At 43.9% G+C, this 22,991-nt stretch overlaps 1 protein-coding gene across 4 annotated transcripts in view; it reads left to right on the forward strand.

Moving 5' to 3' along the window:
- Positions 1 to 22,991, forward strand: part of TRIO (trio Rho guanine nucleotide exchange factor) — a 383,177-nt gene that overhangs the window by 247,858 nt on the left and 112,328 nt on the right. For all 4 annotated transcript variants that reach the window (XM_059916123.1, XM_059916125.1, XM_059916124.1 and 1 more), the window contains exons 14-21: positions 1,765 to 1,960; positions 3,735 to 3,901; positions 5,431 to 5,550; positions 7,231 to 7,422; positions 7,763 to 7,912; positions 11,457 to 11,571; positions 14,095 to 14,210; positions 17,506 to 17,628. In XM_059916123.1, the coding sequence (XP_059772106.1) occupies positions 1,765 to 1,960; positions 3,735 to 3,901; positions 5,431 to 5,550; positions 7,231 to 7,422; positions 7,763 to 7,912; positions 11,457 to 11,571; positions 14,095 to 14,210; positions 17,506 to 17,628 (1,179 nt within the window). The remainder of the gene's footprint in view (positions 1 to 1,764; positions 1,961 to 3,734; positions 3,902 to 5,430; positions 5,551 to 7,230; positions 7,423 to 7,762; positions 7,913 to 11,456; positions 11,572 to 14,094; positions 14,211 to 17,505; positions 17,629 to 22,991) is intronic.

Genomic DNA, 22,991 nt, shown 5'->3' on the forward strand with positions numbered 1-22,991 from the left:
GTGAGCCTAGAGCCTGTGCTCTGCAACAAGAGAAGCCCGCACACTGCAACGAAAAGTAGCCCCCGCTCACCACAACTAGAGAAAGCCATGCACAGCAACAAAAGACCCAACACAGCCAAAAATAAATAAATAAAATTAATTAACTAATTTAAAAAAAGTCCCCTTAGAATAGAAATAAAGATTAAAGTTATGGTAGTTTTCTTCCTTTTAAAAAATATTTTTCTCTTAGCCACTTGGTTTGTGTCTAATTTGGTGTTATTTAAAATGATTACTTTATAAATTGATATAATTTAATATAATGTGTACATATATTATGGAGACCAAGTAATAAAAGGAAGAAATCAGGAAGATTTGGGCAATAGGAATTTAGAGAAGCCTTAAGATGTTTATTACTTCCCATCTCCCAGCTGGATTCTGTGTAAACTCTCTCACATTCTCAAATTGTCAAACTAATTTCCTTACAGCTCCTGTGGACAAAGTAAATGAGGGTCCATGGGAAATGCTATTTCATTGAAGTGTAGAGTATAATATTCTTTCACAAGAAGTTTTTCTCCTCCTTTCTGGATTTCATAATTTTTGGTCTTAATTTTTAAAAAGTATACCGTGAAAGTTTTCAAACTACACAGAAGTAGCGAGAACAGTACAACGACCTTCCAGATGCCTGTCCTGTAAATTCAACATGAGTTTCCCCCTCTTACGTCAAGTATCCTCTTGCTATTGCTGTGCTGTAGTATTTCAGAGGAAAACTTTGCCAGCTGATCATGTTTCAGTCCTAAAGGCTCTGTAAATATCTCTAAAACATAGGCCATTTTCTTGCATAACCACATCCTAAGCACCTCGCCGTTAAGAGTGATGCTTTGTTGTCTGCTAATACCCAGCCTCTGTTCAGATTTCTGCAAGTGCTGCAGAGAAGAGGCACGTGGGGTCTGCTCCTGCGTTTGGTGGTTAGTCTTTTCATCTAGAATCCTCCCCCCATCCACCCTTCTCTTTTTCCCGTGTTGTGACTTGTTGAAATAACTGTTCAGTTGTCAAAGGAACCAGGTCCCACATTTTGCATTTTCTCGCTTGATCTCTGGTAGGCTGTTTAACTGCTTTTCTTTCCTCGGCATTTCCTGTAACCTTAGAAGGCAGATGGGAAGACCCAGTTAGGTTCAGGTTCATTTTGGGACCAGAAGCTGCGCAGGTGGCTCAGCGTGGTTCCTCCTGCCAGGAGGCGTGTGCTGTCTCATCCCGCATCTTCGGGGATTCTGCGGGCGGCCTTCGGGGCAGGAGGTACAGCCTGGGCCCCGTCAGCCTCTCCTGTGATAGTTCACTGGGCGCTGATGACCTTTACCTGAGCAGGTGGTGTACTAGGATTTTCTTTTTGGTTACAAAGAAGTTTTCTAATTTTATTATTTCTACATTTAATAGCTAGATTTAACCGTAAAGAGGAACTTTCCTTCATCGCTGTGTGCTTAAATAATTAACTTTCTCCTTTAAGAACCAATTTTGAGGATAAAGGTTGGTTCCCTTTAATCAAAACCGAAGAGCTTTTCATTGAATTTTTGGCTTTTTAGCTCTTCTTTTTTTAACATCATTAGGAATTAATGGACTTTTGTATATTCAGTGTATCTTATTCAAGGTCTCATGGTCCCAGTCACCTGGCTCCCGTGTCCTTTTGACACAGTCGCCATAACTCTTCCTTCCCTACCTGGCACAGTGAGATGTCACAGCAGATATTTATTTTTTAAGCCTTGGTCCTAAGCAGATGCTCTCCTCTGTCAGATCATCTCAGACCTTGAGTCCTGGAACGACGAGCTTTCTCAGCAAATGAATGACTTTGACACGGAGGACCTCACAATAGCAGAGCAGCGCCTGCAGCACCACGCGGACAAGGCTCTGACCATGAATAACCTGACCTTCGACGTCATCCACCAGGGGCAGGACCTCCTGCAGTATGTCAACGAAGTGCAGGCCTCCGGTGAGCAGCGCGTCCCGCCCTGGGGCGGGTTTCGTGTCCCCGCAGGAACGCGTCCGGTTCCTTTCAGGGTGACGGCTACGCAGGTCACTTACCCCTGTGATTGAGGTGTTATAAATACCTGCTCTCTGAAAGGAAACGTTTTGCTTTTTTTCACCCACGTAATATGATCACGTTTAACACTGGATAGTGTACTTACCCTTCATATTCCTGCATGTTATTTCAAGTGGCACAAACTTTAGTTTTACAAATTATGTATTGTTGGATCTCCATGAATGAAGTGTAAACCCCAAGAAAATATTTTCATGTCCTTTATTTTTTTCTTAGTTTATATTTTACCAGCAGATGTCACTCTAGGCTCAAAAACATAGAGGGAACTGTAGTGTTAGAAACTTAGCAACAACCTGTGTCCTACGTTACTCATCTTACACAAGTCAAATTAAATGCTTCCTCAAGAGTGAACGGGTATACAGTGGATAACAACGGAAACAAACCGAAGTTTGTGCATTTAAAAAGGACTCACTTTCACCAGATATCAGTGTAGGAGCAGAAGTAGATTGATAGGAAATGGGTTTGCTTTGATTAGCTGTACGTTACATTTGGCTTTGGACCACATCGAATTTATCCTCTGAGACATGCTCGGAGGCAGGCATAAACCTCCTCTGCTGCCTCTGCCCTGCTCAGACTTGGCCTTCACGGTAATGGCTTGGCCCAGCGCCGGGCAGGTAGTTCACAAATGCAGCATGTACGTCAAGCTCCCTTAAGAACAGGTTGAGTTACGGTGTTCTCAGGGTATATGCCCAGTAGTGGGATTGCTGGGTCGTATGGTAATTCTGTTTTTAGTTTTTTAAGGAAGCTCCATAGTGTTCTCCGTAGTGGCTGTATCAGTTTACATTCCCACCAGCAGTGCAAGAGGGTTCCCGTTTCTCCACACCCTCTCTAGCATTTATTGTTTGTAGATGTTTTGATGATGGCCATTCTGACCTGCACGAGGTGACACCTCATTGTAGTTTTGATTTACATTTCTCTAATGATTAGTGATGTTGAGCATCCTTCCATGTGTTTGTTGGCAATCTGTATATCTTCTTTGGAGAAAACCATAATTCAAAAAGAGACACGTACCACAATGTTCATTGCAGCACTATTTACAATAGCCAAGACATGGAAGCAACCTAAGTGTCCATGAATGGATAAAGAAGATGTGGCACATATATACAATGGAATAATTACTCAGCCATAAAAAGAAATGAAACTGAGTTATTTGTAGTGAGGTGGATGGACCTAGAGTCTGTCATACAGAGTGAAGTAAGTCAGAAAGAAAAACAAATACCGTGTGCTAACACATGTATGTGGAATCTTAAAAAGAAAAATGGTTCTGTTGAACCTAGGGGCAGGACAGGAATAAAGATGCAGATGTAAAGAATGGACTTGAGGACATGGGGAGGGGGAAGGGTAAGCTGGGACGAAGTGAGAGAGTAGCATGGACATATACACACTACCAAATGTAAAATAGGTAGCTATTGGGAAGCAGCCACATAGCACAGGGAGATCAGCTTGGTGCTTTGTGACCACCTAGAGGGGTGGGATAGGGAGGGTGGGAGGGAGGCTCAAGAGGGAGGGGATATGGGGATATATGTATGCATATGGCTGATTCACGTTGTTATACAGCAGACACTCACACAACATTGTACAGCAATTATACTCCAATAAAGATTTTAAAAAAAAAGAACAGGTTGAAGTGCTATTTGAATTCCGGGCCTCCCTCCAATGTCCGCAGGCGTGGAGCTGCTTTGCGACAGAGATGTAGACATGGCCACCCGGGTCCAGGACTTGCTGGAGTTTCTCCACGAGAAGCAGCAGGAGCTGGATTTAGCAGCCGAGCAGCATCGGAAGCACCTGGAGCAGTGTGTGCAGCTCCGCCACCTGCAGGCCGAAGTGAAGCAGGTAAACAGAGGGCCGGAGAGAAGGGGGCCCAGCCGACACGCAAGCGCTCGATGAGTGCTCTCCCGGTAACTCGCACGTGTGAGCCTTGGGGCAGATTGTCCCTGATCAGAACACAGCTGTCCTGGTGTAGAATACAACACACCCCCTGACACACCACAGCTAGTGTGTAAAATTGAGCCAGTGCCTGGGCGGCTCTGTGTTTACTCTGTAGTGGAAAAGCCTTCGTCACCCAGCAGCTGGTCACTTGAGAGTCACCTCCACTTAGCTTGTTTTGTTATTGGTCGTCTCTTGCCTGAAACCCTGAGCACATTCCTTCCCGGGCTGAATAACTATATGATTTTTTTTTTTTCCCCCAAATAGACTGTTAGCAGTCTGGCCGGGATCACAGGCTGTGTATGGCTGGGGTCTTTTTGTGTTATCGGGATACGGTACTGCCATCTCCCAGATAGCATGGCAAAATAAAAATGGGACATTTGGAAGAGATTGCTTTTGGTTCGGTGCCAATGGGATTCCATGCATATGTATATTTAGCATGTCCGTGACATTTTATCACGTGAGCAGGGAAACCATGGAAGTATGGCTTTCTGGGATTCTTGTAGATGTGTAGAAAAGCATCTGTTTGTTTGATTGGAGGGGACTTAATGGTTGCCAAATGGCTGTTGTAGCCCCAGCTATCACCTCCACATTCCAGGTATCAGGAAGGGGAAAGCATATCAAGAAAGAGGCGGCGCCGGGATCAGAAAAGAAATGTGTTCCCCAAATGGCCCAGAAGCCCGTGCTTTGATCCCAGTGGCTAGAACTGCGTCACGTCTGCAACCAAGCTGTCATAGGAGCTGAGAACTGGCTGTAGTTTAAGCTCCTTCCCAAGTTGGGATTTTCTGAGTAAAGGACATGAGGAAAATAGGTACCGGTTAGGTAACCAGCAGTTTCTGCCACACATGATTACCCAGAATGACCTTCCACATCCCTGTGGCTTCCATGGTCAGAACTGACTTCTCATTCTGTGATGCTGAGAATCTGGTGCTGTGGCCCTGAGCGTTAGCGGACAGCTAAGTTCACCCTTGGGTTAGTGTGCTGTCTTAACGCTGACTCTAAAGTGGAAAATACGTTAGTGAAATAAAGCAGTTCCCTTATCAAGCAGTTTGCTAATTCTGCATGTTCACGAGGCCTAAAAGGAGTGAAAGATACATATTTTTGAGTGTCAGGGAATTCTTTGCAGTTGTAGGTTTTCTAGTGTGTGAGCCTCAGTCTGCTTTGACCTGTGGACTCATGATCAATCCGCCGGACCCTCCACCTTTTCCAGCTCCCACTTGAAAATAAACATGACAGAATTAATTTTAAAATGCAGCACTTACGATCAGATACCATGGAAGGGTAGCAGGCTGTCGCCCGTAGGATCACGAGGAAATCACTGCTTCGTAGCTAAGTGAGCAGCTCGACCGCTGCGCACGCGGCCTGCGTCACTGCTGGCCCGCGGCCTGGGTGCCCTGGAGGGGCTGCTGCATGGAGCTCCCTGTGTCGCGTTTCAGGTGCTGGGCTGGATCCGCAACGGAGAGTCAATGCTGAACGCCGGCCTCATCACGGCCAGCTCGCTGCAGGAGGCGGAGCAGCTGCAGAGAGAGCACGAGCAGTTCCAGCACGCCATCGAGGTGGGGACGCCCGGCCGCCCGTTCAGTCCCCTCACGCGGCACTGACCCTGGGAGCCCAAGGGGGTTCGGTGGAGCCCAAAACGGCTGCGCTTACGAACCTGCAGTTCGTTACCAGACGGGGAAGCAGTCTGGCAACTGCAGTGATGTGAGGCTGTCCATGCCCACCAGGGCGACCTCACCGCAAGGGTCCCAGAGGCCAGTGGTGGCTCTGTCCCCTTGCTGTGAGGGCCCTGGCAGGATGCACCTCACCTGTCAGGAACATCTCGGCACCAGGGAGCCCGAGCTGGGGTCTCGGCTGAGGTTTTTTACATTTTGCTGATATTATAGGCACAGTTGCTGCTGTGTAACCGGTCTTGAAAAATCAGGGCATTCGGGGTGGCTCTTCAGGACCGGGTGCCAATCGCCAGTTCCCTGTTCCTCATAAACAGTTCTGTGCACATAGCTCTTGTGACCCTAGGGAAAAGCAGCGTCCCTCACCATAGGGTTTTGTGCCTTGACGGGGTCAGTGCTGTGCCGGGACTTGAGCAAAATGGCTCGGCCAGTCACTCTCACAGCATATGGATTAATTCATTTTAGAGTATTTTTGGAGGGGGGGTAGTTAATGATTGTGATGGGTGGTCTCAAGGCGCAGTCAAGGGAAAAAGAGCATTTGATTATAGGAAACTTGTTTCCTGCTCTAGTTATATACATATTCTCAGCCAGAGATGAAAACCAAAGAAACTACCATTAATTTCTTCCCTAGATTAATTTACTCTCAACTATTCAGCGCCAGTGGACAGACACACTTCTCCCTGAAGCCCAGACTCTGGGTGAATCTTGTGAAAATCGTACCCTGTGCCCAGTGCCTTCTAGTAATTAAACCACTGATGCGCCCCACCGTCTGGGTAACGGACAGGAATACGCTGGGTACAGTATTTTATGGGGCCATTAGTACCACTTCAGGTGGAACGCAAAATTTTGCCATTGTTTAAAAAAAAGAGAAAACTCTGTGTCCACAGAGACCCATGTGCTTCCCCCTGACGGCTGCCCTGCCGGGCCCTCTGGTTTCCCCGAGAAGCCTGACCCCAGCCCCTCACAGAAGCTTCTAGTGAGGATACGAGAGCAGGGGTTGTTACCAGATTTGCCAGTTTGTTTTCATAGGTTCATTGTCTGGCATGGACCTCCAGAGAACACAGTTGGTTCATTTTTAGCTTTTAACTGTGTTTCTCTCTTTCTCTTTTTTTAAATCAGTAGCTTTTGAAAACCTTTTACTCGAGTCCAGAGTTTAAGGTAGAAGTGACGTAAAGAGCATTCGCTTAGGCCGCCTTTTTCTCCACTTGTTCATTCGCCCCTGGCTGCTAGTGTAAGGAGAATCAATAGGAGCATATTGTTTTTAGCGTATTGGCTGCTAAGGGTTTTTCCTGCTATTTCTCAAAAGCTGGAAACTCCACAACCGAGACCCATTCTGCCAAGTCCTAAGGCATGTCATCCTTCCCTGGGTAAATATAAATAGCTGTTGGGAGGCATAAGAACTTTTTTTTCCTAACTAACCTGTGAGCTGTGTCTTTCGAAGCGTCCTGATGCGTATTAAGTGAGGTCGTTTCCGTAAGAGCAAGCCGACAGGAGGGCTGCGGCCTTCCCGCCCCTTCCCGGCGGGTGCGCGGCAGCCCCGCTGAAGAGCCCTCCGCTCTCTCCCCCCAGAAGACCCACCAGAGCGCGCTGCAGGTGCAGCAGAAGGCGGAGGCCATGCTGCAGGCCAACCACTACGACGTGGACATGATCCGCGACTGCGCCGAGAAGGTGGCCTCGCACTGGCAGCAGCTGATGCTCAGGATGGAGGACCGGCTGAAGCTGGTGAACGCGTCCGTGGCCTTCTACAAGACCTCGGAGCAGGTGGGCCGCCGCCGGGGCCGCTGCCGCGCCTGCGCGCGCGGTCCTGGGCCAGTCGAGCAGAGACGGGCGGCGTGATAGAATTAAGATGATTCCGGCTTCCCTTACGTATCAAAGCATGACAGGTTGGAAAGGATCCGAGGAGACGTCCCTTTTCCCCTCATTTAAATGTACGGCCTGACACAGGGCAGAGAGAGGCGGGAAATTCACCTTCCATTTTGCCCTTGTTCCGAAAGGCCTGCGTGGCCGCACGTCAGGGGATGGTCTCGGTCCTCGGGCCAGCACCTGTCATGCCATCGGTGCCGAGCGGCCCCTCTGAGCCCGGGATTCTCTCCTGCCGCAGGTCTGCAGCGTCCTCGAGAGCCTGGAGCAGGAGTACAAGAGAGAAGAGGACTGGTGTGGAGGGGCCGACAAGCTGGGCCCCAATTCCGAGACGGACCACGTCACCCCAATGATCAGCAAGCACCTTGAACAGAAGGAAGCGTTCCTGAAGGTACGGAGCCGGCCTTCCGGTTCTGGTGCCTCAGTGGCGGGGTTCGCAGCCCCCCGAGGGTCCACCTGAGCCGGTGGGGCATCCGGACCGTCAGTCCCACAGCTGCGGCCACTCCTCCATCCCCTCCTGCCTCACAGCGCCCCTGCCCTGGAGAGAGATTGGGGTGACCCTTTCTCAGCCATAAGTCAGCTGATCGGAGAAGATCTTAAAATCTTTTTTCAGTTGTGATTTGTACTCTCCTTCTAGTTTTCACAGAGAAAGAGCTAGATAGAAACCTGTGTGCATAAAGAATGGGTAGAAGTCACAATACCAAGTGATTCTGAACAGACACACGCAGAGAGATTGATTTGGGGGAACAAAAATGCTTAGAGCTTAAAGTAATCTTCCTTTGGAAATTCAGCCTTTTTAGGAATAAAGACTGTCTCAGAACATGTGTGAGCCCAGTGTAGAGTGGACACAAAGCAGGAACACCCCTTGTGGTTCACAGGACCAGTTACTAATACTGTACTTATTCAGGAAATGTTTCCTGCAAGAGAAATTTAATCCCATTCAAGGCCTGGCTGGAAGTTTTAACTCTGAGAAGCTTTAAATGAGGCACTTATCAAGCCTGCTTTGTCATTTGTATATATAGTCATAGCTGAGTTACTGGTGTGCTTTGCAACAATTAAATTTTTAAAAGTGGTCAGAATGTTTAGATACATTGACTTCTTTGAATGTTTCCACGTTGCATTCTTTCACTTGTGAAAAAGATCTCAGGTTCTGCTGGTGGCCACTCAGACCTATGAAAAATAGTTGTGGTGTTTACTTTCCATGCTGCTTGGTTTAGTTTTCCTCATCTCCAGCATCCTGACCTCTCTGACACCATTTCCTGTCACTTTTAATCATTTCTGTTTCTGTTTCATTTCTGAAGGTGATCCTCTGAGCTGACAGAGAGTTATTGTTTAGTCTGGGAGAACAAATTGTAACTCTTTGAAAATTCTTACCTGGTAACTTATTATGAGCTTCCACCACAGAGATTTTCTTTTTAAGCAAATCAAGGTGGGAAAACAGTTGGAGCTTCCCAGGGTCATTAGTTGTAACTATTCCAAACAGGACTTGAAAGCCTCACCCCTGCTTGTTGCTGCTGTTGAAGTTTATGAAAAGTCCACCACTATTGGGATGTTTTGAGGTGGAATCGTTACAATTGCCTCTCTTTCTCTGGAATCCATTTAGTATAAAACAAAATTACATACTACTTAGTTAATATAATTAAGAAAGATATTTAGGTAAAATTACAAAACAAAAATAATCACAGACCTGGTCAGATTCTTTCATTCAACTAGGATTATGTCTTTGGTGTGTTGGATATCTTTAAACTTCTTATCATGGAAGTTTAAAAATGCGTATGGAAATTAAGAGAATGGATAATGAACCCCCATGTACTTCTCACCCACCTTCAATAATTACCAACATATGGGCATATGCCCACCTTTACTGGATTATTTTAAATTCTAGATATTACACAATTTTATTTATAAATACCTCTGTGTGTATCTAAGCATTAAATTCTACCTTTCTAAAACCATTCTACAACCACAATACCATTATTGGACCTGAAAAATTAACAGTAACTCTTATTTTATATAAAATCCAATGGTGTTCACATTTCTCTGATTGTCCCATAAATGTGTTTTTATACGTGGTCTTAATCAAAATCCAAACAAGACCATGCATTGATTTGATTGGTATGTCTCTTAAGTCTCTTTTAGTCTAAATCCCACCCTCCCTTTTATTAGCATTTGTTAATTGAAGAAATAAGTTATTCATACTGTGGAATTTCCCTCATTCTGGATTTCGTAATTGCATCCCGTGGAGTCATTCAGCACCATCCCGGATTCTCTACATTTCTGTTAGTTGGGTTGAGGGCCTTGATCCGGTTCAGGTTTAAGTTGAGTGTGTGGGGTACACTTAGGGTACCTGATGGGTGGTGTTGCGTACTTCCAACGGCATTGCTCCAGGACACACACAGGTCTGCTTCTCCTGCTGTCTCTGTGATATGAGGGCTTTTCAATGCTTCAGATGTCGTAAGTCCACGTCATCCATTGTGTACTTCCCCATCAGCCTTTCACCCGCTGGGTTGAGTAGCCAGTGGTGATATTGTTTCATTAGGAGTTGCAAAATGGTGGTATTCTATCATTCTTTCTGCCTTGATTAGCTGCAGTTATTCCCTCCTCAGCTATTTGGTTATGCTAAAATAGAGGTTGTCCAAAAAAAGGGGGGGGAGGTAAATGCTTGATTCCTTCCCTTTGTTTATGATTTTCAGAATAATGATCTGTTGCCCTAGCAACCTCTGCATATGATTAATTTGTTCTTTTAGTATCATCATGGATTTTAACATTTGGTGTGTTTCAATCAGTTACAGTCATTTATCTTTTTATATTCAACTTGTCCCACTAGTGGGAGCCCCTTCAAGTCAGGTTGGCTCAGATGTCCTTTTGATGTAACTCTAGCAATCTTTACGGCTTCCTTGCTGTTTGGTATGACAACTTATTTCATTCTTATCAGTAGAGACTCATGATGTATTTTTCTCTCAATTTAAAAAAAAAAAAAAAGGTATTGCAGCTCCAACTACTGAAAAGGCCTAGGAACGATGACCAGCATCCCTGATATATGACAGCAAGCATCCCTAGTGCCCACGTTGTGGGCTTTCAGTGCCATTTACCACAAGAAGGAGACGGGGCTCCTTGAAAAAAAGATTGATTCCAGATCTGGGCTAGGAAATGTGCGAGATATTTCCAATTCTATTATAATGAAGGGATTTTTTTTCCTGAACCATTTTGATTTTATATTTATATCTCTTTTCTCTTAAATAAAACTCTTTTTTAAATACATTAATGAAATTACTTACTTGGTTTACAAACATGGAATTTCAGTTTTCTGTTACCACAATAACACCATATAACAAACCACCCCACAATTCAATGGCTTAAACCAAGGGTTAGCAAGCTAAGCCCTGAGGGCTAAATCTGGCCACTCCCATTCACTTAAGTATCTTTCGAGGCCGCTTTCATCTACAACGGGCAGGTTGAGTAGTTGCAGCAGAGAGATGGAGACCACATGACTCGGAGAGCTGAAAATATTTACTGTCTGCCCTTTATAGACATCCCGGTTCAGCGTAGCCGCCAGGTCCTCTGACTGAGGGTTTCTCCCAAGACTGTGATCAAGTTGTTGGTCAGGGATGTGGTCACCTCAAGGCTCGACTGGGGAAGGGCTTTACTTCCTCTCGGGCTGCAGGCCATGGGTCACCCTCAGTCCCTGCCCACCTGGACCTCACCATGGGGCAGCTCTCAACATAGCAGCTGGGTTCAGCAGAGCAAGGGCTCCAAGACAGAGATTTTTTTAAAAGTTGAAATAGGATTTAGCCTATGTATTCTCCAGACACAGATTGGCTAGATGAACGCTTTAGATTAGGACCTATGTTAGAGCCACGTGATGTCATCCATATACTCTGAAGATACATGTCTGTATGAGTCCCATGAACCCATTGCTCTGCATTATTTCTTAGGCTTGCACGCTTGCTAGGAGGAATGCAGATGTCTTCCTGAAATACCTGCACAGGAACAGCGTGAACATGCCTGGAATGGTGACACATATCAAAGCCCCTGAACAACAAGTGAAAAGTGAGTACACCTAGGAGTCAGCTGACTGATGAGCTTGACAAGACATGTTCTAAAATCTTGGTCCAGGGCTTCATTTTGAATGTCCTTTTCATATCATTAAAGTTCTCCTAACTTATCTTAATAATAAAATATTAAACAAATATATAGGTTGATAATTTATTGAATAAAGTTGAAGAATATAAACAGGGAGAAAATACAGCATGTTCAGGATATTTATTGGCATCGACTGTTTTGTTAAAAGTAAGTGAAAATGTAAGTCGGGAAAAAAATGAAAGAATTATCTACAGGCAAAATACTTTTAAAAGTTTAAATCACAAAAATTATATACCCATTTCATTGCTATAATGTATCAGTTTTACATACTTAAAGCATTATTAATAAAAGCAAATTGCCAAAGAATGTTATATAGATAGATGGGTATCATTTGAGTTTAAAAATGTACAAAACCGTACACACACACACACATATATATAAATGCATAGAAAAAGACCTGGGAACAATTATACTAAACTGTAAGTAGGGTTGTTATGGGTGGAAGTTAAGGGTACTGATGATTTTTATGCTGTAGAATTCTGATTGAATATTTTGCAGTAAAAATGCATCCAGGTGATACATCATTTTAAACTTAATCATAATTTTTTTTAAAAGTTTAATTGAAATGACATGGAAGTGGGTCCTCAGAAAATGATGGGAGTTGTTTAAAACAGTCTCAGTATTCAGGCCCTATTCTATCAGCTTTAATCCTCACCTGAGCTTCAGTCCTGCCCCAGGCAGAGGCTACGGAAATAAGAGACTAGAGAAGACTTACGCTCATTTTCGTTTCATTTAAGTGGTAGCTTATTTTTTTGCAGGCTTCAAATTTCAGTGCTAATTTGCTTCACTAAACTGGTTCACTTTTCAGGCGAGCAAAGATAATGTAACAGGACCAACCAGTGAGCTGGCGGGTACATGCAGCTCGCAGGCTCCTGTTTCTCACGAAGTACTCAGCCTATGAGGAACTCGGTAGATATTTGTGGAGAGGTTATTATTTTTAAAGTTTTCCAATAAAGTTATATTCCAGGTACCACTTATTTGATTTGCAATTTCAGTCAGGGAATCTTTTTCTGAAGTTTTTTTTATCTGTTTACTTTGTAAACTTCTAGAGTAAAACAGACTCGCTGTAAAGAATGTTTAAAGTGTACAAATGTATATATATTATCTAAATTCCTTTGCCAGTGGTAACCACTGTGAAGACCTTTTTGTGCATCCTTCTATGCACATAAATGAAAATATGCAGAGAGATACAAACATGTGTAGCTTCAACTCACCCATCTGGCTTTTTAATTTTTTTATTGAAGTGGGACTATATTCCCCTGCAATCTTCTTCTTACGCTTAGTAATAATCTTATTCTATATCAGAATTTGGAGATCTGCTCTGTTACTTTTAACGTCCAGTATGGTGACTTTGTAATTGATTTAATCTGACCCCTAATCGATGGGCTCATACGTTGTTGCCAGTTTTTCCAAACAGCACCTCAGTGTGCGTGCATCTGGGTACAAATTGTGTTGAGAGCTTGTGTCAGCACCGTATCTGAAAGACAAATTCTTGGTTCAAGGGTGCGCACCACTCAGTGTCATTACCTGTCACCAAATGACCTCTGCAGGGGTTGTGCTCCATTTTCCTCCCTCAGTAAAACAGACACACAGGTTTCCTCTGTCCCTTCTAGCCCTGGGCAGCGCAGTCCTTGCCAGGAAATGGTGTAAACTGATCTCATTGTTTGAGTGAGACGAAACGTTTCTGTATTTTTAGTGGCCATATTTCATTTCATATAATCATGACCTCCATGTTTATATGCTTTGCTCACTTTGCTAACAGATTATCCATATTTTCCTGTTGACTATTAAGTAAGTTAGATCCATCTTCTATGTTCACAGTAGTTTTTCCTAGCTTTTTATTTGTGTAATATTTTTATGGCGGTTATTATTTGGTTATGAGATTTTTAATTCTCATGTAATCAGGTTGCTGTTTTAACTTTTCCTTTCTAGCTTCATGCTTCTCAACTTCATTTCCTTCCCTCTCCTAAGGGTTTATGTTTTTGGTTTTGTTTTTAAAGCCCGTCGTTTTCTTCTATTACTCCACTGTTTCATCTGACATCTTTTGATGTATACTAAATTCCTTCCGCAGGAAAGTTCTCATGGTCTTGCACAAAACATCTAATACTGGTGTTTTTCCAGCCATTGTCAGATTGCCCCAGCAGGGGACTCAGTAGCTATCCCACCGACCCAGCCGACCTGAGGGATTAGAGGCCAGCTCGAGTGTCCAGTGATGTCAGTCCCAAGAGTAAACTGGAGTAAGAGAACAAGGAGAGGTCTGGACAGGCGTGTCAGGAAGGCCAGGCAGGCAGGCCATGTGGCTCAGTGAATGATACTCTGGCTCACAATGGCATTTGCGTTAAAATGTCTTTAAATAAAAATGAACGGGATTTTGTGGGTGTTTTGCTCGATGGCGAGTACCAACGTGCGACTTTCTCTGCATCCTCTCAGATATCTTGAATGAACTCTTCCAGCGGGAGAACAGGGTGTTGCATTACTGGACCATGAGGAAGCGGCGGCTGGACCAGTGCCAGCAGTACGTGGTCTTTGAGCGAAGCGCCAAGCAGGTCAGCCATCCCACGGGCCCCCCGGCGCCCTCCTCCCCACGCTCAGGCCTCCATCGTCAGACGGGCAGCTTCTGACATGGCAGCAGATGGGAAACCACTCCCTGATGATCAAAACAGCCTTGCCTTTTGCTTAACAGTTTGTTGCAAAAAAAAAAACCCCCAGCCTCGTAGAAGTGTGTTACTCAGTGATTTTGGCCTCAACAGGTGTGCCATTCAGCTCTGCCCAGCTGCCATCACCCCACAGTTAAGACAGCAAAGTACGAGCAGTCATGGTCATGATGAGTTAAGTCACTGTAAAATAATATGGTGGGCAGTTTTCCATGTTGGTGTACTTATATTTTCAAGACAAAATTTTGTTCTTCGGATAAACTGAGCTAAAATTAAGTAAGAAATGTGGCAGAATTTCTCAGAATTCAGTATACTCAAAAAAAAGGTCATGCATTTGGCTAAGGCAAGAGGGTACGTTTGCAGTGCCCCCCCCCCCCCCCCGCCTCGGAAGTCATTTTGGGATCGATGGCCAGTCATGGAGATCATTTTAGGGTAAAGTCTGTCCGACTGTAACTCAAACAGGAAGATGCCTGTCACTTCTCTCTGGCCTTAACAGTAGCATAAGAATCCATGCCCATTAGTCCAGAATTCAGAGGGTCAGGAGGGAGTGGAAGGGAGAAGGCTTGTTCTCAGAATCCCCCGCGGGCACCTTACATCCTCCGCATCCCCAGGCCCTCTTCAGGGCTGTCGGTCCCTGGTGACCACGTGTGACCTGCTCTGTCTTCTGGATCCACCTGGAAACCTGACACGTGCCTGACGCATCGTAGGCATTCGATAAAATCCTTTTAGCTCAAGAAAGATTACATTTTCCTCAGCACAGGTTTCTCACGTGGGGAACATATTTTGTTGAATTTGGTAAATGTCAGTCTCTCATTGGGCAACTTGCTGCCCAGAGCAGCTGGGTGTCCCAGGGTGTGAGCAGGAGTTCGTGGTCCCTGGACCTGGCGCCCCGACCCGGCCTCTCCCTTGTCTTGACTGACCTTCCCATATGCAGTTATCATATTCCCAGCAGGGGTGGCAAGCAGTAGTATTTTTTTCATGTTTAAATTCCATTTTCTTAACATTTTATTTAAGGATAATCTAACCATATTTCAGATTTATGAGGGCCTGATTTTATTTCTAATTAGAGATTATTTCATAATCTTTTCTCACATCTTTGTTTATCTCTCTGTTGAAAGACAAGGAGTCATTCAGCTACGGAGAACAAAATTGTAAATAATTCCCTTGACAGAGAGAAATAATGGAATATGCTGTTGCTTTTTCCTAAAGTCAGTTCACGTGCCAAAAATAAAATCATTCAGTTTCTGCCGTTACAGATGATGGCCCGTCAGCCCCGCGGCCCTGTAGGGTTGGCTTCTGTGCTGTACAATAGCAACAATCCCACAGTAAATACCGAGTTGCGGGTGGGGTGTGGCAGGTGACTTCCAGCCCCTGCTCTGCTCTGGACGCCTCCTGCCTCTGGGCTCTTCCTCCCGGGCTGTCTGTGCCCCCCCCTCCCTTATCTCTGCCTCCGAAAGTTGGCTTTCAGTTCAGGGCTTGTTCTTGTTTCTCTTTCCTCTCTCCTTAGCTCTCACTGTTGGTGTCTCCCAGCCCTGACCTCCATTTCTGGTCTCCAGACGTAGAAACCCCAGCTCCCTCCTTGCGTCTCTCCACTTTGGCCTTAACCAAAGCAGAAGTGGACCCGGGACTCCCCGTCCGCCGTGTCCCCGCCCTCATCTTACCTGATTCCTGCCTTTCCCTCATCTTCCCAGCTTCACCCCTTCACCGGGGCCTGATGCAGCACATCTGCCCCCTCCTCCGCCCCTCGGAGCCCTCACGGGTACCAGCCCAGCCGTGTCTCGTCTAAACCCCTGGACCGGTTTGCTAACCGGTGTTGCTTCTCTCGCTCACTCTCCACTCCAGTCCCTTTTCCATGTGGCAGCCCCATTCACTTCCAGACCAAAGTCCAAAGGCCTGTGGCCTCCGAGGGCCCCCTGTCGCCCTCCAGCCTCGCCTCCAGCCTCCCCCTGTGCAGGGCCCCTTTCCTCCCGAGCCCATCCCTTCTCAGCCTGTGAGTCCCTCCTGGTCACAAGGGCAGGGCCCAAGCCTCTCCCACCCCAGTGCCCCCCTCAGCACCTGCCTGCGTAGAGGGCGCTTGGGCACGATTCGCTGTGTGAACGGAGGAAGTAGGGACCTTTGAATAAATTGACCAAAATGGCTTTCTGCCTCGGTGCACTGTCATTGTCAGCATTGTGTCAGAGATGGGATAGCCATGCTCGGGCAAAACGGAAGTAAATTCCCAGCCCGGAAGCTGCATGGTAAGTAATCTGGGTCGTGGTTTCCTTTTCATTTTTTTCTTCTAAAATGCCATAAATGCTGTGAAGTATCTAACAGAGACAGTGACGTTTCTGGTCCAAGAGCAGCAAATCACGGCAAATGACTCAGATACTGTGAAGGGCAGATATGAAAGCTTCTATGTTTTTATGTTTCTTTTCCATAGTGTTGCTTTTTCAGATGTGTATGTTTAAGTAAGATTTCACTTCAGATATTTGCACATAGAAGGAAAAAAATGGCTTCCATCTGAAAACATGAAAGAATAGGAGTCAGAATGTGTCCTTCTGTTGCCATCTGGACCTTGCCGGCCCCCTTCCTCCCAGGTGGGGTCATCTCTCTCCTACATCTGGGAGGTTAAGCCACTTCTGCCGGCATCTCCCCAGAGCATCTTTATGCATAATGGTGCTTTGTAGGAGCCCCCAGAAGGCAAGTGAAGTGGGTGCACACCTGAGTGCTCACTGAAGGCAGGAATAGGAAGAAACGGCTAACATTGTACATTTGAAAGCTGGGAATTTGCATCTGCTTTCTTTTCCTTTTTTAAGTTAGAACACCCCAGGAAGGCTGTCAAGTCCCTGTGACGTGAATGTCTCAGTATTCAGCAATACGAGGGTCTCAGACTTCCCCTTCCCCGCACTGTCTCAGTATTCTTGAGGGAGGCTATTCACTGGACTCTTATTGTCCTTTAGGTTCATGCTTATAAGAAACTCCTCAGCTTGTTATTGTTGATGCCTAAGTGACATGATTACAGTTTCCTAGAATGTCAACTTTTAATTTTGGAATTAAGATACATGTTTCAGAAGCTCATCTCCCTTTGAGGGAGTGTTTCTTTATGCGCCTGGGCTTGTGACTTTGCATTTAAATGAGATCCTGAGGTATTGGGACTTGCTTCACTGACGTTCAGCTGTGAACATGTTTCCATTCCTTCCGTCTCTAGGCTTTGGAGTGGATCCATGACAGTGGGGAGTTCTACCTTTCCACACACACCTCCACGGGTTCGAGTATCCAGCACACCCAGGAGCTGCTAAAGGAGCACGAGGAGTTCCAGATCACGGCAAAGGTGAGCTCGCGTTGGGTCAGTGCCTGCGTGCCTGCCTGGGTGCTTCCGAGATAACCTCGAACAGGATGCTTTGTGTAGAAGAGGTCTTTCTTAAAAATATCACTGAAGAAATACCTTATGCAATTGGAGGAACGGGGTGAGCCAGATGGACGGTTAGACCCTAATTTAGTGGTAATTCTAAGGCCTTTCACACTGTCCTCACTTGTCCGTTCGTTTATCTGTTTCCTCTTGTTCCTCTGATTTCTGGAAACGCCTCCCACCTCCTTCCTTTATTTTTTCTTTCTTCTTTGTCCTTTGCATTCTTCTCTTATTTTCGTTCTGTTCTATTTTCCACGTATTTTCTGAGTACTTGCTATTTTTATGGAATACTGGTGTTCCCAGCCTGATTTAGATGGATCCTGTGCATGTTTCCTTTCCTCGTCTTGAACAGTGAAAACTGCTGCAGTAGCATCACCCCCAGTTGTCCAGTCACGAAGCTGTCTGGGTTTTATAGTTGGCAGAGTTTATGTCAGTGGCTGTGCATAGGCTTATGAAACTGGAGGCATTTTCACTTTTCTGCTGAATTAAATACATCTTTATGGCATATGCAGTACATGTGACTGTGAATTTTTAAGCAGATATGTAAGAATTCACACATGGACACGACTGTTTTCTCAATTAAAAATTTGCAGGGGCTAATTCCTTCTTTTACCTCAAAACAATTTTGAGGCTTCTAGGCTTCCCTTCTCAACCTGTGGTGTTTTTGTTTTTGTTTTTCAAAGTTTTGAATATACATTCTGTGTACTGTTTTCAGGAGCACCTCTGTTTTTGATGATAGAGTTAAGGTTTTAGAAAAAATTAGAAATTAATTCACATTTAAAAGTAGAAAATAAATGATGAAGCTGCATAATAATTTTTGGGTAAAAAGAAGTGTTCCTGAGGAGACACCTTCAAGATAGTAGAGGAGTAAGACGTGGAGATCACCGTCCTCCCCACAGATACATCAAAAGTACATCTACATATGGAAGAACTCCAACAGAACACCTATTGAACACTGGCAGAAGACCTCAGACCTCCCAAAAAGCAAGAAACTCCCCACGTACCTGGCCATGTGGCTGACAGGGTCTTGGTGCTCCGGCCAGGTGTCAGGCCTGAGCCTCTGAGGTGGGAGAGCCGAGTTAAGGACATTGGACCACCACAGACCTCCCTGCCCCACGTAACATCATTTGGCAAGAGCTCTCCCAGAGATCTCCATCTCAACAGTAAGACCCAGCTCCACTCAACAACCAGCAAGCTCCAGTGCTGGACACCCCATGCCAAACAACTAGCAAGACAGAAACACAACCCTAGCCATTAACAGAGAGGCTGCCTAAAATCATAATAAGTTCACAGACACCCCAAAACACACCACTGGACACGGTCCTGCCCACCAGAAAGACAAGATCCAGCCTCATCCACCAGAACACAGGCACTAGTCCCCTCCACCAGGAAGCCTAGACAACCCACTGAACCAACCTTAGCCACTGGGGGCAGACTCCAAAAACAACAGGAACTACAAACCTGCAGCCTGCGAAAAGGAGACCCCAAACACAATAAGTTAAAAGCAAAATGAGAAGACACAGAAATAAGCAGCAGATGAAGGAGCAAGGTAAAAACCCATCAGACCAAACAAATGAAGAGGAAATAGGCAGTCTACCTGAAAAAGAATTCAGAGTAGTGATAGTAAAGATGATCCAAAATCTTGGAAATAGAATGGAGAAAATACAAGAAACGTTTAACAAGGACCTAGAAGAACTAAAGAGCAAACAAACAATGATGAACAACACATGAAATTAACAATTCTCTAGAAGGGATCAGTAGCAGAATAGCTGAGGCAGAAGAACAGATAAGTGACCTTGAAGGTAAAATAGTTGAAATAACTACCACAGAGCAGAATAAAGAAGAATGAAAAGAATTGAGGACAGTCTCAGAGACTTCTGGGACAACATTAAATGCACCGGCATTCGAATTATAGGGGTCCCAGAAGAAGAAGAGAAAAAGAAAGGGTGTGAGAAAAAATTTGAAGAGATTATAGTTGGAAACTTCCCTAATACAGGAAAGGAAATAGTCCAGGAAGCACAGAGTCCCATACAGGATAAATCCAAGGAGAAACATGCCAAGACACATATTAATCAAAGTATCAAAATTAAATACAAAGAAAAAATGTTAAAAGCAGCAAGGGAAAAGCAACAAATAACATACAAGGGAATCCCCATAAGGTTAACAGCTGATTTTTCAGCAGAAACTGCAAGCCAGAAGGGAGTGGCAGGACATATTTAAAGTGATGAAAGGGAAAAACCTACAACCAAGATTACTCTACCCAGCAAGGATCTCATTCAGATTCAACGGAGAAATTAAAACCTTTGCAGACAGGCAAGAGCTAAGAGAATTCAGCACCCCCAAACCAGCTTTACAATAAATGCTAAAGGAACTTCTCTAGGCAGGAAACACGAGAAGGAAAAGACCTACAATAACAAACCCAAAACAATTAAGAAAATGGTAATAAGAACATACATATCGATAATTACCTTAAATGTAAATGGGTTAAATGCTCCAACCAAAAGACACAGACTGCCTGAATGGATACAAAAACAACACCCATATATATCATGTCTGCAAGAGACCCACTTCAGACCTAGCGACACATACAGACTGAAAGTGAGGGGATGGAAAAAGATATTCCATGCAAATGGAAATCAAAAGAAAGCTGGAGTAGCAAATCGCATTTCAGACAAAATAGACTTTAAAGACTATTACAAGAGACAAAGAAGGACACTACATAATGATCAAGGGATCAATCCAAGAAGAAGATATAACAATTGTAAATATTTATGCACCCAACATAGGAGCACCTCAATGCATAAGGCAAATGCTAACACACATAAAAGGGAAAATTGACAGTAACACAGTAATAGTAGTGGACTTTTAACACCCCACTTTCACCAATGGAGAGATCAACCAAAATGAAAATAAATAAGGAAACGCAAGCTTTAAGTGATACATTAAACAAGATGGACTTAATTGATATTTATAGGACATTCCATCCAAAAACAACAAAATACACTTTCTTCACAAGTGCTCATGGAACAGTCTCCAGGATAGATCATACCTTGGGTCACAAATCACGCCTTGGTAATTTTAAGAAAATTGAAATCATATCAATTATCTTTTCTGACCACAATGCTATGAGACTAGATATCAATTACAGGAAGAAAACTGTAAAAAATACAAACACATGGAGGCTAAACAATATGCTACTAAATAACCAAGAGATCACTGAAGAAATCAGAGAAGAAATCAGAAAATACCTGGAAACAAATGACAATGAAAACACAATGACCCAAAAACCTATGGGATGCAGCAAAAGCAGTTGTAAGACGGAAGTTTATAGCAATACAGTCCTACCTCAAGAAACAAGAAACATCTCAAATAAACAACCTAACCTTACACCTAAAGCAATTAAGAGAGAAGAACAAAAAAACCCCAAAGTTAGCAGAAGGAAAGAAATCATAAAGATCAAATCAGAAATAAATGAAAAAGAAATGAAGGAAACAGTAGCAAAGATCAATAAATCTAAAAGCTGGTTCTTTGAGAAGATAAACAAAATTGATAAACCATTAGCCAGACTCATCAAGAATAAAAGGGAGAAGACTCAAATCAATAGAATTAGGAATGTAAGAGGAGAAGTAACAACTGACACTGCAGAAATAAAAAGGATCAGGAAAGATTACTACAAGCAACTATATGCCAATAAAATGGACAGCCTAGAAGAAATGGACAAATTCTTAGAAAAGCACAACCTTCTGAGACTGAACCAGGAAGAAATAGAAAATATAAACAGACTGCTCACAAGCACTGAAATTGAAACTGTGATTAAAAATCTTCCAACAAACAAAAGCCCAGGACCAGATGGATCCACAGGTGAATTCTATCAAACATTTAGAGAAGAGCTAACACCTATCCTTCTCAAACTCTTCCAAAATATAGCAGAGGAAGAAACACTCCCAAACTCATTCTATGAGGCCACCGTCACCCTGATACCAAAACCAGACAAAGATATCACAAAGAAAGAAAACTACAGGCCAATATCACTGATGAACACAGATGCAAAAATCCTCAACAAAATACTAGCAAACAGAATCCAACAACACATTAAAAGGATCATACACCATGATCAAGTGGGCTTTATCCCAGGAATGCAAGGATTCTTCAATATATGCAAATCAATATGATACACCATATTAACAAATTGAAGGAGAAAAACCATATGATCATCTCAATAGATGCAGAAGAAGCTTTCGACAAAATTCAACACCCATTTATGATGAAAACTCTCCAGAAAGTAGGCATAGCGGGAACTTACCTCAAAATAATAAAGGCCATATGTGACAAACCCACAGCCAGCATTGTTCTCAGTGGTGAAAAACTGAAACCATTTCCAGTAAGATCAGCAACAAGACAAGGTTGCCCACTCTCACCACTGTTATTCAACATAGTTTTGGAAGTTTTAGCCACAGCAATCAGAGAAGAAAAAGAAATAAAAGGAATACAAATTGGAAAAGAAGAAGTAAAACTGTCACTGTTTGCAGATGACATGACACTATACATAGAGAATCCTGAAGATGCCACCAGAAAACTACTAGAACTAATCAATGAATTTGCTAAGGTTGCAGGATACAAAATTAATGCACAGCAATCTCTTGCATTCCTATACACTAATGATGAAAAATAGGAAAGAGAAATTAAGGAAACACTCCCATTTACCACTGCAACAAAAAGAATAAAATACCTAGGAATAAACTTACCTAAGGAGACAGAAGACCTGTATGCAGAAAACTATAAGACACTGATGAAAGAAATTAAAGATGATACAAACACATGGAGAGATATACCATGTTCTTGGATTGGAAGAATCAACATTATGAAAATGACTATACTACCCAAAGCAATCTACAGATTAGTGCAATCCCTATCAAACTACCAATGGCATTTTTCACAGGACTAGAACAAAAGATATCGCAGTTTGTATGGAAACACAAAAGACCCCGAATAGCCAAAACAATCTTGAGAAAGAAAAATGGAGCTGGAGCAATAGGCTCCCCGACTTCAGACTATACTACAGAGCTACAGTAATCAAGACAGTGTGGTACTGGCACAGAAACAGAAATATAGATCAGTGGTACAGGATAGAAAGCCCAGAGATAAACCCATGCATATATGGTCACCTTATCTTTGGTAAATGAGACAAGAATATACAATGGAGAAAAGACAGCCTGTTCAGTAAGTGGTACTGGGCAAACTGGACAACTACATGTAAAAGGATGAAATTAGAACACTCCCTAACA

This window comes from Balaenoptera ricei, chromosome 3 (genome assembly GCF_028023285.1).
Source record: "Balaenoptera ricei isolate mBalRic1 chromosome 3, mBalRic1.hap2, whole genome shotgun sequence".
Lineage (NCBI taxonomy): Eukaryota > Metazoa > Chordata > Mammalia > Artiodactyla > Balaenopteridae > Balaenoptera > Balaenoptera ricei.